The following is a 15907-nucleotide window of genomic DNA, read 5'->3' as shown; positions in this document are numbered from 1 at the left end:
AGCAGGCTGACATGGAGAACACCGAATTTGCTCCAGGCCAGGTTTTCAGTCATCAGTGAGAGAAAAGAAAAAGGGCTGAGAGCCTTTGAAGAATCGTTAGCCCCTGGTTTCACTAATTCATGATCCTCAGCTGTATCTCTACCCCCTTGACAGTTGGTTAGTTGGTTGGTAGACGGATTGACATTCCTTTGGATTCTGTGAGCTGATAAATTCCATGGGGCGGGGTGCTAATTAATTTATTTAGCCTAAACTAACTCAGGTTGCATTCCTGTCACTTGCAACAAGAAGCCTGGCCTACTGGTGGTCGTCAGGGTTTGGGGACACACAGCTGACCAGGCTTTGGCTCAATGGCTCCTCTGTGGCTAATTGCCTGGGTACTTTTAGAGTTTTGCTGTCAGATGCCAGTACATTGACCAATCTACTTTAAAGAGAACAACTGTGAGATGGGGGAGGAGAGAGGCTAGAAGACAATGAAATGAAGTCAGGTGAGGAGAGGCCAGGGAGGAGAGAAATACCCAGGGAGGTTTAGCAGGCCTGTTTCTAATTCTAAGTCTGTTCTAGAGCTGCAGCCTCTCAGTCCACGCTGTCAGCCTCTTTTTCATCTTCTTGACTCTTGAATTGAAAATCAGTGCTTGCTCTGCACACCATTACCTAATCAAATAAAAACATCTATCAAGGTTCAGGGCCATCAGTGCCCACCAAGGGGGAACCAGACTTAGATATGAAGGGGTGGTAGAAGGGTGATTCCAAATCCTAGGGTGGGTAGCAGAGTGCGAAGTCACTGCGTCCACCGCCCCACCACCACCCCCGCCTCTGACCTTCCTGGAACCCATCCCAGTCACACCTCTTCTGTGATCATCTACCTCTCAGCTCTGTCCAAAGCTGACTTCGCCTAAGGAAGGAATGTAGAATGGAAGACAGGAGAAAGAATAACTTCCCTCTCTCCTGTGAGAGAACAGCTAGAAGCTGCCTTGAAAGAGTTAGGAACCTTTCCCTAAATGGTTCAAAGCCACCTCGTTCTCTTCTCTACTTCCTCCATGACCCAAACGAGAAAGAACAAAAGGAAGGATGGTACAGAAGCTCCTACACCCCACACCCCACTCTGGTCAATGTCAGAACAGCCTCATCTCCACTGCCCATTGTGAGGATGTGAAGAGCCTCAAAAAGGTTCCCCTGGATCACAGAAACTGAAATGCCAAGGCCCTGCAGAACGATTCTGATAATGTTTGCAATGCAAATTAAATTACAATGCAAATTAAAATACCACAGGGATGCCTCCGTGTGCCTACCCATTGACTCTCATGCTGCTGTGTGGCTCCAAAATCGAAACAACTTTCTTAGAGGAACATCTGATATTATATAATTTTGAATGTTTGTACCTTTGACCTGGGAATTCCAGGTTTTGGAATCTAATTTATGGTTTTACTGTAGGTTCAGACGTTGGCATCATCCTTTGCTAACCTTGTAAGTTGGGCAAGTTTCTTGACCTTAGGGTGAACATAGGGGCCTCAATTTCCCCATCTATGAAATAGAGTTAGTAATAGTACTCATCAAGTTGTGAGGCTTAAATGGTGAGTGTACATAAAACTCTCAATACGTGGTGAATAGTGCCCATAGTCAGTGCTATACAAACGTTCACACACATATTATTATTAACCTCATCAGTGGACCATGTATACATCCAAGGCTGTGCACAGCCAGGTTCTTTCTATCAGAGTTTAAAACAGGAAACTATAGAGTTAAAAACTTATATACATGTACATGATGGAATACCCTGGAGCAGTTGTGAACAACACTATAGATTAATCTGTATCATGATGGGGAAAAGAAAACCATTCAAGGGATAATGTTAATTACAAGGGTATGTATAGTGTGACACCATTGGTATAAATGATGATAATGATGTTAGTGCTAGTTGAATGGAGGAATGCTGAACGAATATACAGGAAGAAAAATCTCTTGGAATCAACTTGAAACTATTTAAATGTATATATCTGGGTATAGAATTGGGAGAGATACTTTCATTTTAACATGTTTCTCTTTTTCCAAGGAGCCTATGTTACTTTTGTGGGCAATAAAAGAATAATACAGACAAAAACCATTAACTAATGACTGGCCATGGGCAGGGAAGAGGGAAGGGGCAGAGAAGGCCCCTGACAGTGGGTCCCTTGCCTCAGGGACAGATGATCAGACTCCTTCTGTCCTTGGGGTCACTGTGGTGGGGCACTGTGGCAGAAGGTGGGGGGGGGGGCTTGGGGAAGGGAGTTGTGTTCTCCAGAGGTGATAATTGGAGGCAAATTTCATCTCTGCTGCAGCCTCATTGGCCTTGTTCCTTGTTAGTCTGATAGCTAGATCCTGCTTCTGTCCTTGCTTTTAAATAAATCCTTTAGGAAGAGAAAAAGGGAGTGAATGGAGAGGCAGGGTGGGGAGAGAAGAAAGGGAAGGAAGGAGGAAGAAAGGAGAGGCAGAGAAGAAAGAGAAGGGTGCACCGGGATACTGTGTACCCCGCATCTCCATGGCCCCAGGAAGTGGGACATGGAGCTGCTCCTCAGCTCTGTCTGGAGTCGCCATGGAGACTGAGTGCTGGCCTCTTCATGATTAATACTCTGAGGTAGCTGTCTTCTTGGAGTCTTTTTAAATATATACACTATTATTTGAACACAATGATATTTAGAGCAGAAAGATCAAGGTGGGGGGTGGAGGAGGGGGCAGTAGCATTATCAGAATGATGACAGGGGCTGGGCCCTTCCCAGAAGAGAGAAAATGGAGGCTCACTCCTCCCCATCCCCCTCTTCTCCCTCCTCCCACCCTGGATCCAGAGTTTCCAGTCTTTCCCACTACAGCATCTGTCTGCATCATTGTCCCAAGGGCCTGAGCAATGCTCAATGAACGTTTGATGAATGAATTTTTCCATTCATTCATTCATTCATTCATTCAGTAATTGTCTGTTCCGTGCTTGTCCAGAAGGTAAACTCTCCTTCCCCAACCTCTTCCCATGGAAATTAGAAATTTCCTCTCATCCTCCCCAAGGACACATGCACAAACACATGCACACACACACTCCCACCACCACCAACTTCCACAGTAATTCCCAAGGACCTTGCATGTGTTCCTCCTTAACACATATCTGATGTGACCCACAGTGTTTCTAGCCATGGTGGCCACTCCAGGGAATACTTGCAGGGAAGGACACTAGCCAGATTGAATTTGTACCTCATACTCTACTTGAAAAGCTGGAGGAAGAGCCTCCACCTAGGCCACCCTAGAATGAATCCTTTTGTAAAATGAATAATCTTTTCAATTATCTTGTGGAGTAGACTAGACTGGGTTTTACTCTCAGTCCTACCACTGAATAGAAGTGTGGTACTTAGGGGCACCTGGGTGGCTCAGTTGGTGAAGCATCTGCCTTTGGCTCAGGTCATGATCCCAGGGTCCGGGGATCAATCCACACATCAGGCTCCACCTGCTTCTCTCTTTCCCTCTGCCTGTCACTCCTTCTGCTTGTGCTCTCCCTCTGTCAAATAAATAAATAAAATTTTAAAAAGAAAGAAAAAGAATAAACTAAATCTTTTTTTTTAAAAGCTAGGTCTTGAGCAAGTTACTTAACTTTGTCTAGTCTGTTTTTTCATCTGTGAAAGAGGTCTCCAATTCCTTATTCCATAGAGCTTTGGGATGATTAAATGATCCGTTTGTAAAGTGCTCAAAGTGTATGATTTCCCTTTTTTTCCCTTCCTGCTTGCGTTTTTATATTTAAAGTGTGAATTAAAATTGAACTCATGGGTCTAAGTTCCTCTTTCTTCCATCCCCTCCCAAAGACCTTTATTCTATCTGGGCCCAAAATCTCTTTTAGAGATATTAAAACTTAGGGATAAGAGGGACTGAGCTGGGAAGAGCTACAAAGGCCCTTTCTCTTTATAGTCCTTCCTCCTCCTCAAGGAACCAAATGCAGATGTAATTACCCTCCAGAGGTAACCACCCCACATGGGAGAGTGTGTGTATGTGTGTCCAGTGAAGGTGAGTGGTTCAGCCCACACCAAGAACACAAGCTATATTCCCCATTTCCTCTCCTATTCATTCTTCCCTCTGCAGCTTTGCCCAAAGGTCTGGCCTGTAACAAGAAGAAGTTGCAATGACTTGGACCCTTGTCTTAACACGGATCTAGACCAATAGCCCTTGGCAGAGAGCGCAAAGGCCTGGGAACTTGCCAGAGGAGTAGGGGAATTATCTATGACTAAGAAGGAGGAGGAATGCTGTGGCAGAGGGAAGAACAGCAGAAGGGATGGGGAACCTGGGGCTGGCCAATCTGGCCCGACGGGGCAACCTGGGGAGCCCTGGACACTGGCCTAGCCAAACCCCTCCACTCCTTCTCCCTCCCAGGCAGCAAGATGCCAGAATGGATTTGAGACATGTGTGCCCTGCGTGTCTGGTGTGGGCTCACCTGGCCTTGGAGATACATTTGGATTACAATCAATCCCCAGGTCTGAAATAGAGTATTATGGAAATAGTGTTCTGTGTGTTTAATCCTTACAGACATGTGCTGGGATCCTTCACTTCCTACATGCAAACATATGTGTAGTTGACATAGAATTAGTACATCTGTGGCATTTGTTAGAACATGCTGCACAAGCATGACTCTTGAAAAGCTTTGTAGGATTTCCGGAAATGGGGAGAAGATGAAGGCAAGTGTATCAGCACAGTTTTTGCAGGTGATTATGTGACAACATATTCTGTGAACATACTTATAAGGTCATTGGAGGGTGGTGTTGGGGCAACCCGGGATGGAGATGGGTCTTAGGGTCCTGGTAGACTCAAAACTAAAATCTACCTTCTGGACCATATTGTAAGCACTTAAGGAATGAGTACTGCATGAATGAACGCTGAGAAAATGAATGAATGAATTTTTGGATATTAGAAACAGGATAAAAGGCCTGAGAATTTGGTGGGGTTGGGACATTCTTGGCACTCTCTATAAAAGGAGGTACAAATGCACAAAGGAGGCTGGGAGATACATGGCAAACCATGCTGTAGCCTGTCACCCCTGAGTGGCTTTGTTTTCATTCCTAGGAAAACAGAGAAAGAAAAAGGAACCCCCCTGGTGTCAAGTCCTGCATTGGGCTTCTTGCTCAGTGGGGAGCCTCCTTCTCCCTCTGTCTGTCACTCCCCCTGCTTGTGCTGTCTCAATCGCTGGCAAATAAATAAGTAAAAGGGGAAACCCAGCTCTGCCCTCCCCACTTTCCAGCTCCCAAGAATTGATGCTCTTTGTAAAGAAAAACATGTTATCCCAAGTATTTATCTAATCCCCTAATTTTGTTCCAGAAAGGAGGCAAATAAGCTATAAACCCAAAATTAAATGAAAGATTTTTAAAGAGAATGAGAAAGTAAGACAGAGGGGAAACCACAGTGGAATAGAGATGAGATCAGGAGAGCAGGCAGGCTTCTTTGCTGGAATTGACTGATCTGCTGCAGCCAAGATGCACAGCCTCCTTATACAGGGATATTTTCCCCACATAAGAAGCCCAATCATTCCAGGTGCTGATTCCAGAGAAATATATCCTGTGGATTCTCTGTGTGTTGCTGGGAACAACATCCTTAGCATAAAAGTCATTTATACAGGGCGCCTGGGTGGCTCAGTGGGTTAAGCCGCTGCCTTTGGCTCAGGTCATGATCTCAGGGTCCTGGGATCGAGTCCCGCATCGGGCTCTCTGCTCAGCAGGGAGCCTGCTTCCTCCTCTCTCTCTCTGCCTGCCTCTCTGCCTACTTGTGATCTCTCTCTGTCAAATTAAAAAAAAAAAAATCTTTAAGGGCGCCTGGGTGGCTCAGTGGGTTAAGCCACTGCCTTCGGCTCAGGTCATGATCTCAGGGTCCTGGGATCGAGTCCCACATCGGGCTCTCTGCTCAGCAGGGGCCTGCTTCCCTTCCTCTCTCTCTGCCTGCCTCTCTGCCTACTTGTGATCTCTCTCTGTCAAATAAATAAATAAAATTAAAAACAAAAAAAAAGTCATTTATACAAAGGCAGAAAAAAGTCTGTGGAAACATCTCATACCCGGAAGGTGACCGGGGAAGGAGCAGAAATTGGCCCCACTTCTATGGAGGGCAATTTGCCTGTTGCCTATCAAAATTTTACATACACTTGACCCAGAACTACACTTATTGGAATTTATCCCACAGATACATTCACATTTATATAATTAAGAACGTTAATTACAACAACATTGGTAAAATCTAGAGGTTGGAAGCTTTCTACATGCTCGTGGATAGGGGACATACGGACCTCCCTCACAATGGAGTACTATGCAGCAAAAGAATGGCCTCACTCCTTATGTCCATACACGGAGCAATCTCTCAACTATTATAAATGGGGAAATATTATATTGCAAGGCAGAGTGTATGCTCACATATCCATTTTTTTTCCCTGAAAGAATACACAGGAAACTTAGATGTTGCTACCTCAAGATGTAGATGGGTAGGAAAAAGAGACTTACTTTTCAGTTTAGAATATACTCTTCTGGGGACGCCTGGGTGGCTCAGTTGGTTGGACGACTGCCTTCGGCTCAGGGCGTGATCCTGGAGTCCCGGGATCGAGTCCCACATCAGGCTCCCAGCTCCATGGGGAGTCTGCTTCGCTCTCTGACCTTCTCCCCTCTCATGCTCTCTCTCACTGTCTCTCTCTCTCTCAAATAAATAAATAAAATCTTAAAAAAAAATAGAATATACTCTTCTGTACTAATGTACTTCTCTCATCAGTAGCAAGCGTTATCGTCCTTTTTAACTGAATTAAGTTATTTTTCCTAGAACAAACAAAAGGGGGAAAACGCAAACACACACACACACACACACACACGAGGGAGCAAATAGCAAATAATGGCAAGAATTCTGTGTCCTCGTCCATAGAATTTAATACGCTCTAACCCAGTTATTCTTTACAGTAAACTTACGGAGGAGATTATGTATGGCTCCATTTCACAGGTGAGGAAACTGACATTCAGGGAAATTAAATGACATAGGTACTAAGTGGCAGAGAGCGGATTCGAATCCCGAACTGTGGAATCCCAAAGCCCACGGGGCTTTTCCTCGCTGACCGCTGGTCTCTGCCTGCAAGAGGGAAGGGCGCTAACGGAACGCCGGGCCCCACGCAGCGCAGCACCCCAGCTAGTGCCCAGCGGCCCCGGCGCGCACGGGGTTCCACGCTCAGGGAGCGCGCGCGCACGCAGCGGCGCGCGCCCGGCGGCGGCGGCGGCGACGTCACAGGCCGAGCTTTCCTTTTCGGGAGTCCCCGGCACACATCCTGTGTCCATGTTTGGGCATTTACGTCACGGCGGCAGGGCCGGGGCCTCCCGAAATGGCAGTGGCCCGGGGAGTCGGAAGCCCGGAGCCAGCGCGGCCGCTGCTATATAAGTGGGGGGGCCGCGGATCGGGGGAGCCCGGCTGCGCTTTGGAGAAGCGAGGAGCCGCCGCCCGAGGCAGGTCCAGGCGAGCAAGGGCGCCTCGGCCCCCCGTTCCCTTTCCCAAAGGTGAGCACCTGGAGCCAGGAGCCCGGGTGCTTGGGTCTGTGAGGCACAGGGCACCGCAACAGCTGGCCTCCCCGTCACCCTCGCGCAGCCAAGCCCATCGGGCGAGGCCCCCGGCGCCCCGCAGCCGCCGCCGCGCCATGCTTCACCTTAGCGAGTTTTCCGGCCCCGACGCGCTTCTGGTCAAGTCCACCGAGGGCTGTTGCGCGGAACCCAGCACTGAATTGTCCCGGCTGCCCGGTAGGGACGCGCCGGCGACTGCCGGCTACCCCGGAGGTAAGGAAAGCGGCGGAGGGTGCTCAGACGGCGACGCAGAGCGGGGGCGCATGGTGCCTGAGAACAGACAGGGACCCGGACTGTAGAGCTGTGGGGGGTAGAGGTGGTAGGAGGCTCCGGGGTCCTGAGGTGCGCACCCCATCCCCAGCCCCTCTGTACCGCCAGCGCCTCCGCAGGAACCTGTGGGTTTATCAGGGCGTCCTTTTGCCTGTGCACGTGTGTTTTCGTGTGCATGTTTGTGTGTGCGTCTTGGGCGTATTCGGGCTCCAGCTGGATCAGAATGTGCAAAAAGCACCTTTTATGTGTCGGTGCGCCCCCAGGGTTTCGGGGTAGGGGCTTGCAGACTCTGAGGCGCGTCCTTTGATGTGCCCGGAGCTGATTCCTGCTCCCTCCTCAGCAGGCGACTTCTTGAGCTGGGCTTTGAGCAGCTGCAGCGCCGGGGGGGACTTAGCCGATTCCTGCTTCCTGGAGGGGCCTGCACCCACGCCCCCTCCTGGCCTCAGCTACAGCGGTAGCTTCTTCATCCAAGCAGTACCCGAACACCCGCACGACCCGGAGGCACTCTTCAACCTCATGTCGGGCATCCTGGGTCTGGCACCTTTCCCCGGCCCTGAGGCGGCAGCATCCCGGTCTCCGCTGGACGCCTCTTTTTCCGCAGGCCCCGACGCCTTGCTGCCGGGTCCCCCGGACCTTTACTCCCCGGATCTGGGCGCTGCCGCCTTCCCAGAGGCGTTCTGGGAAGCCTCACCCTCGGCAGGCGCCCCCTCACAGTGCCTGTATGAGCCTCAGCTCTCCCCGCCCGACGTCAAGCCAGGCCTCCGGGCGCCTCCGGCCTCCCCTGCGCTGGACACTGCCTCGGCCTTCAAAGGCCCCTACGCTCCCTGGGAGCTGCTCTCAGCTGGAGCCCCAGGGAGCTGTGGGTCACAAGGAGGCTACCAGGCCCCCCCCGACGCCCGTTTCCCCTCGATGGGGGCCAAGATTGAAGACCTGCTGTCCATCAGCTGCCCGGCGGAGCTGCCAGCCGGTCCCGCCAACAGACTCTACCCCACGGGGTCTTACGACGCTTATCCGCTGGCCGCAGGTGACTTAGGAGAGGTGGCCGAGGGCCTCCCGGGTCTCCTGACCCCTCCTAGTGGGGATGGGGGGAGTAGCGGCGACGGTGGAGAGTTTCTGGCGGGTACTCAGGCTCAGGTTTCTCCCCTGGGCCTTCGCAGCACCGCGGCGGACTTCCCGAAACCTCTGGTGGCAGACATCACTGGGAGCAGTGGCGTGGCCGAGCCTCCGGGGCCACCACCGCCGGCCCCATTCCCACCCACCAAGGCGCGGCGCAAGGGGCGCCGGGGCGGCAAGTGCAGCGCGCGCTGCTTCTGCCCGCGGCCTCATGCCAAGGCCTTTGCTTGCCCAGTGGAGAGCTGTGTGCGCAGCTTTGCGCGCTCCGACGAGCTCAACCGCCACCTGCGCATCCACACCGGCCACAAGCCCTTCCAGTGCCGCATCTGCCTCCGCAACTTCAGCCGAAGCGACCACCTTACCACCCACGTGCGCACTCACACGGGTGAGAAACCCTTTGCCTGCGACGTGTGCGGCCGCCGCTTCGCGCGCAGTGATGAGAAGAAAAGGCACAGCAAGGTGCACCTCAAGCAGAAGGCGCGCGCGGAGGAGCGGCTCAAGGGCCTTGGCTTTTACTCTTTGGGCCTCTCTTTCGCCGCCCTGTGAGGGGGAAATGGGTTTGTAGATTGAGGCGCTGCCGCCTGGCACGAAAGAGGAGACCTGGCCCGACCCCCCCCCCCCATCCACCCCTTTTCCGGCACGTCCCGGGGCCGGGCTCTGGTCCCGCTTCCAGTTCCCTTGAAGTGCCCGTCGTTCACGCCTCGTTCAGCACCAGCTCCGTGGACAGCTCCTGCGGTCCCCGGCGCTGACGCCCGCGTCCGCCGCTCTTTGAAGAAGTCCTCTCAGGCCACCCACTGAGTAGGCACTTCCATGGGACTCAAGATAGCCTTTTGTAACTAACTTGGCGCACGCCCCACGCCCCTCTTTAGAACCCCCAGAGTCAGGCTGGGGCAGCGCCGAGCCGGTCTCGCGCGGGATTTTGTACAGCAATGTCGTTTCCAGCAGCCATTGGATGTAACGTTTTGCTTTGGGGTTATTTCCTTTTGTTGTTGTTAATTTTTGTAAAGCAGACGCTACTCTCGAGCAGTTGACAAAACTGTTTATTTTTGCAATTAAAATTATTGTGCTAAAAGCTTACTGAATCTGCCATCTAAGCTCCTGACCCTTTCCCCCCAGTCACTCCCCCAGGAGAATATGTGCCAGAAGAGAAAGGAGATATTCAGCCAAAGGGATCATTACGCAGCTACTGTCAGGCACTGTGGCACATACTAGGCATTCAATAAATATGTACTGAATTAACAAATGCATTTAATCACAACTGACCTAAGAGCTCAAAGTTTTTTCTGAAACTTGAGAGTGATTGAGATGTTGAGGTGTTAAACATTTGGGGATATATTATCCTAAATCTTCACAATTCTAAATGCAGCAACATATATTCAATTTCAAAGATGAAGGAGCAAAGTAGGTAACTTGCTGGGTAACGTGGCTAGTAAGTGACGGGGTCAAACTCAGATCTGTCTGGCTCCAAAGCCAGTAATTTTTTTTTTTTTTTTTTACCAACCCCAGAATGGTGGCACCTCACCTTAATAGTGCTGTTTGGAAAGGCTTCCTACCCACAAGTGAGATAGATTTGGGAACTAGAGGAGGCCCAGGCAGTAGCCATGACAATGGAGGACTGCAGTATGGCAGAGCTGTCTGTGAACAACCGAAGTATTAGGTATCACAGAAGCTCCAGCCAGTGGCTGTGCATCTGTATGAGAAACAGGGGCTGTCAGGGCCAAACGGGACTCAGCATTCAGCCAGACCATGGATGGGCAGAGGCAAGCCACATGAGGTGCTTGCCAGATTCTCACAGTCATGTTAGTTGCTCCCAAACGATCTTGTTTAGGTGGCATCAGCCCCTTTACCATCCAGCCATGCACCTGCCATAGTCGCTTTTCCCTAACTCTCCTTCCAGGTGAACCCTTCATGGCTTGGGCTGGGAGGTGGGGAAGATGGGGAATGGTTGCAACTTGGTCCCCCTTTATACTCCCTGAACTCCCAACTCAAAAGATGTCTGGTCACCTTGAGCAGACTCTGGAATATTAGAAGTCTGCTGTTCACCCTCTCTCTCCTCCCCAGTAATTCCTTTCTGCTAAGGAAAAGATAGGGCCTGTCTGCAGGCTTCATTCTTTTCTCCTTCAAGCTGAGCTGTTCTTGAGTTAAGAGTGCCTTACAGCCCTGTGATGCCAGATCAGTCTGACTTCGATCCTTTGGCTTCTTTGTCCCTTCACTGTCAGACATGCTCACCTTCCACCCCAGTGTTCAGTTGACCAGAGACAAAATAATCAAGCCAGAGAATTCCATCCATTTCTCCCCTCAGGTGTTAAGTGCTTTCATGTGATCCGAGTATCTCATATTTACTAGAACAGTTTGTGGTAAAGGACTCCACATTACCTCTTCTAGAAGAGTTAACATTTTAAGAGTAGCCTGCAGAGGGCAATGTTTAACCCTGTAAAGAGGCTCAAATGATGGACCATCAGGCATTACAATAGGTAACTTGTAGATTCACAGACACAAAAGATAATGGTGATTTTTATCAGCTTCCTATTTAAGTGACCACACCTCTCACTTATAGGCATGGACCACCTGACTTCACTTTCCATGCAGAGTAAGGTAATGAAGAGCATAAAGGCCCAGATTTCAAGCAACTGGTTGCAAACCATACAACCTAAACAAAGAAGGAAGGGCAGACAGGTTGTGGGTGGGTGGTGTCTAACCATGTCACCCTTGCCCTCTTTAACATCATTCTATCAAGTACCATCAGCTCTATTGTGCCCCATCTTGTCCTCAAACACACACCTAGCTAAACATCACAGATGGGAAAATTGACCCCCACAGAAATGATTGAGTCATGGTGCTGGTGCCAGAGCCCAGCCCAGTTCTAGAACTTCCAGCTGAAAAGCTCCTCATAGTATTCCCAAGGGAAACTGTTCCATATGCCAGAGCTTCCCCTAGGGATTGTGAGGGAAGAGAATGTTAACGTCAGAGATGGAAAGAATTTAAATAAAATCATCAGAAAATCTACCCAAACCCAAGACCCCCACAGAATCAGGGACAAACAGAGAGCTCTTATCTTACTTGCTCCTCTTCGTCATCTAGCCCTCATAATGAGGGTGTTTTCCCAGACGTCGCTCCTAGCTCTCACCTTCCCTATTTCAACACTTGTCTTGGAAAGCACATTCATTTCCAGGCCTTTAGCGATTACTGCTGCTTAAATGACTTCTAAGCCAGCCAACCCAAGTATCTGCCCCAGGTGTAACTCCTTGGTCAGATTAATGAACAACTCCGTGTGGGTGTCTCACTGCCATTTAAAATACTGTCTAAAACTGTATCATTCATCTATACACCCAGTTTCTGCTAATGATGACTATCATTTGTTTGGGTCCCTAGACTCACCTGAATAACTGACAGTTCTTCTGTGGGATTCATCCTTGACCCCTCCTTCTCCTATATCCAGGCTGTCACTCAGAATTGTTGGATCTTACTGGGGCGCCTGGGTGGTTTAGTGGGTTAAGCCTCTGCCTTCAGCTCAGGTCACGATCTCAGGGTCCTGGGATTGAGCCCTGCATCAGGCCCTCTGCTCAGGAGGGTGCCTGCTTCCCCCTCTTTCTCTGCCTACTTGTGATCTCTGTCTGTCAAGTAAATAAATAAAATCTTAAAAAAAAAAAAAAAGAACTGTTGGATCTTACTGAAGATCTTCAGGGTCTTATCTGCTCTCATCCCTGGTACATTGTTTCCTTTTATGTAGTGTGATTTTTAGCTGTGAGTTCACCTTCAGTGGGCATTTACCTGGGCAATAATACTCTGTGGCCTGGGTTGAGGGTGTGTTTTTCCTGAGCAATTCTGCATTTGCTTGTGCCGTGCATCCCAAGAATACCAAATAATGAAGATCAGTCTCTTTGTTAATTTCTTTACCTGGATTTCCTGTATCACACAGGGGTTGTGAGTTCAAACCCTAACACATATAGTTATGCATCCTCAAGGGAACTCCCCCAAATGGGGCCCAGGTCAGCATAGGCAAGCAATAAACCTCCCTCCCCATACCTCCTGGGGTTACTCACAGCACATCCCATGCTTATATTTCTTGGTCTCCCAGTTCTACGCCCGGTTTTGGTCCATATAGATTTTCTCTCCTTGATTGCATTTTTGGTTAAGCATTTCAGAGTGTAGAGTTATATTTTGTGAGTCAGTCCACACATTCTGTAGCAGGAGGGTCTTTGGTTTATCTATTCCACAATACTGATTGAAACTGAAGCCTGAATATGTTGGTTCCTTTAGTGAAACATTTTCCATGTTTATCTTTGTGCCTATTGCCAGCATCTCAGTCCATGCCCCTCCCTGCACATACACAAACACCATGGATATGACAATCACATAGAATCACATAACATGTAGTTGGAAGGAATTTATAAGAACATCTTTTCTAACCCCTCTATGTATAGAGAAAGAAACTGAGGCCTGAGAGATATGGGGATTTTCTTAAGGACACACAGAGAGTGAGAGACTGAAGTGGACCTTGAACCTGGGCCTTCCAGTTCCAAGACTAGCATTTCTCCTGCATATCTAGTCGTTCCACAACCATTGAGCATTTACCATATGCCAGGCCAGTGGTTCCCATCTTTTTTCCTTTCCAGTATACTGGAAGAATTCAACACATACATGAGTAACAAAGGTCATTCTAGTCTTGACTTTCATCATAGAGATACAGGGAAGAGTAATTAAGAATCTTGATGAAGTGGGAGATTTTGACAAAGCAACTCGGTATGCCTGCTATTTCTTCCCTGATCCCCCCACCTCCTGTGCCCTGTTTGAGACAAGCCTGTACCGTATCAAACTGCTTTCTGTGGTCTCTCTCCCTCCACTCCACATTGCATATCACTACTGATACAACTTCCCTAAAGCACTCATGGTGTTGTATCCCAAAATGACCACAGCTTCCACCTTCTTACAAAAAAATATACACTGCAGTTAAAGCCTTCCATATCTGAACCAGATTCATCTTCCATCCTCTGTCTTCTCTCCTTTTGCTCTCTCTTCTCCCCTTGTGTATTATCCAAATTGTCCCACACTTGAGCTCCTTCAAGAGCAGAGACCACGTCTGATCCACATATGCGGGCTCCATATAATCATGCCCACTCCCCAGCACACTTAAGTGCTTAATTTTTTTTTTTAGATTATTTATTTATTTGACAGACAGAGATCACAAGTAGGCAGAGAGGCGGGTAGAGAGAGAGGGGAGTGGAGAAGCAGGCTCACTGCTGAGCAGAGAGCCTGATGCGTTGCTCCATCCCAGGACCCTGGGATCATGACCCGAGCTGAAGGCAGAGGCTTTAACCCACTGAGCAACCCAGGCACCCCTTAAGTGCTTAATTATTGAGTGGATTGGTTCCCCCACAAAAAAGATTTAAAGTGCTAAAGGGAGAAGGGAAAAGAGAAGGGGGAAAAAGGAAGGAAAGCAGGTGTTTGGAGAGCATGAAGCTGAGAAAAGATCAGGAGAGAGAGATGGGCAGAAGCAGGACTGAGGTCCTGCTCCAAGCCATGGGGGTGTCATGAGTGGGACCATAATTCTGGCTGGTCTGTGTCTGTCCAATTCTGGCTGAGCCCATGATTCTGTACCTCAGCTCTGGACCCCAGATGTGTCTACCACTCAGTTCTCTCTCTTTTGGTTTCTCGGGCCCACATGGAGTGGGATTCAGTTTAACATTTTTAGAACTGTGGTTCCCATAACAACCAAGCAGGAACTGTTGTCTGTGAAATGTAGCATAAGCACACATGCGCACATGCACACATACACATATGTGCATGTGCGTATTCATGTGCACATACCACACATACATGCATACACACACACACGTGCATTCACCGAGACACATTCATACACGCACAGCATCTACCCACATGTGTACACATGTGTGTATTCACCTGTATGTGTACTCACACATGCACACATGTGCACATGCACAGCTATGCGCCTCCATGCATATACATATGCACAAAAGCACATACATACATACACAGGCATGCCCTGGATTGTTTTTGCGTATTCATAGGAAGCATAGTGTGAGGACAGACAAACATCACCAGGACAAAGTTAGAAATCAAGACAATATATGGACATTTTTGGTTCTCTGCAAAAGCAGGTGGATTTGGGGAAACTGTACTTTGGCAGAGAAGGGTCCAGTAAGCTTAATACAGCAAAAGGGTAGAAGGAGGGCACTGTGTTTAAGTGCAGACTTTAGAGTTCATGGGCTTGAGTTCACATCCTGACTGTGCCATTCATTGGGCTCTGAACTTTAGCTTCCCCCTCTGTAAAGTAGGAATAATAATAATACGTATTTAACAGATTTATTAGGACAATTGAATGATATGTATTTAACAGATTTATTAGGACAATTGAATGATATGCATGGAATGATTAGTGTGATGCTTGGCACTTGGCTAATAGAAGCTGTTATCATTTAGGTCTTAGAAGAAGTGATTTCTCACTTGCTCAACCAAAGAAGACTTTCTGGAGGAGGAAAAAAATTCAGGAGGTCGGGGACAGAAGAGAAGATGTTGGGAGAAGGGTAGTTTGACTTGAGTGGCTTATTCTGCCTCAGTCCTTGTTAAATTTACTTGTCCTCCAAAGCCACCAGACAAGTCTACAAATTATCCTTCCTCATATTAAATGTTCAATGATTTTTTCTTAGCAGGAGTAGATGGGGTCAAGAAAAGTCTCCATCAGCCTCATTTATTGGAGAATCCTCAGCCTATGCTGATTTCTGTGCTGTTGCAGCCAGACTGTCCCTCATAGCTTTGGTGCTCAATCCTGCACAAGCTCATCTCTGGGCATTTGCCCAAGTACTACCCATAGCCTGAAATTCCATCTCCCCTTTTCCTCCTCCAAAGCCCAGCTCAGCCATGGGCTTAATAGCCCTAACACCATGTCTGATCTCTCAGGGCCCCCCTGCAGCTCTGTGGACTTCCTTTCA

The 15907-nt window shown here is 48.8% G+C and overlaps 1 protein-coding gene across 2 annotated transcripts; it reads left to right on the top strand.

Annotated features, from left to right (window-relative positions):
• The first annotated feature begins 7543 nt into the window (after positions 1–7543).
• EGR4 (early growth response 4) lies at positions 7544–10031 on the top strand. Of its 2 annotated transcripts, none has more exons than XM_044262470.1 (2): positions 7544–7784; positions 8182–10031. In XM_044262470.1, the coding sequence occupies exons 1-2, from the start codon at positions 7649–7651 to the stop codon at positions 9498–9500; spliced, it is 1455 nt and encodes a 484-aa protein (XP_044118405.1). In that variant the 5' UTR covers positions 7544–7648; the 3' UTR covers positions 9501–10031. The 2 variants fall into 2 exon arrangements, with proteins under 2 accessions (XP_044118405.1, XP_044118406.1); XM_044262471.1 differs by having other exon boundaries at positions 7597–7784; positions 8185–10031.
• Positions 10032–15907: the final 5876 nt, after the last annotated feature.

This window comes from Neovison vison, chromosome 8 (genome assembly GCF_020171115.1).
Source record: "Neovison vison isolate M4711 chromosome 8, ASM_NN_V1, whole genome shotgun sequence".
Classification (NCBI taxonomy): domain Eukaryota; kingdom Metazoa; phylum Chordata; class Mammalia; order Carnivora; family Mustelidae; genus Neogale; species Neogale vison.
Note: the sequence above shows the minus strand (reverse complement) of the source record. Positions and strands in the feature narration are given on the sequence as shown.

Bases quoted from the DNA above. Each gene is read 5' to 3' on its own strand.
- EGR4 (XM_044262470.1), top strand. From the start codon at position 7,649: ATGCTTCACCTTAGCGAGTTTTCCGGCCCCGACGCGCTTCTGGTCAAG. The intron at 7,785-8,181 runs GTAAGGAAAGCG...CTCCCTCCTCAG, and splicing joins GACTGCCGGCTACCCCGGAG to CAGGCGACTTCTTGAGCTGG.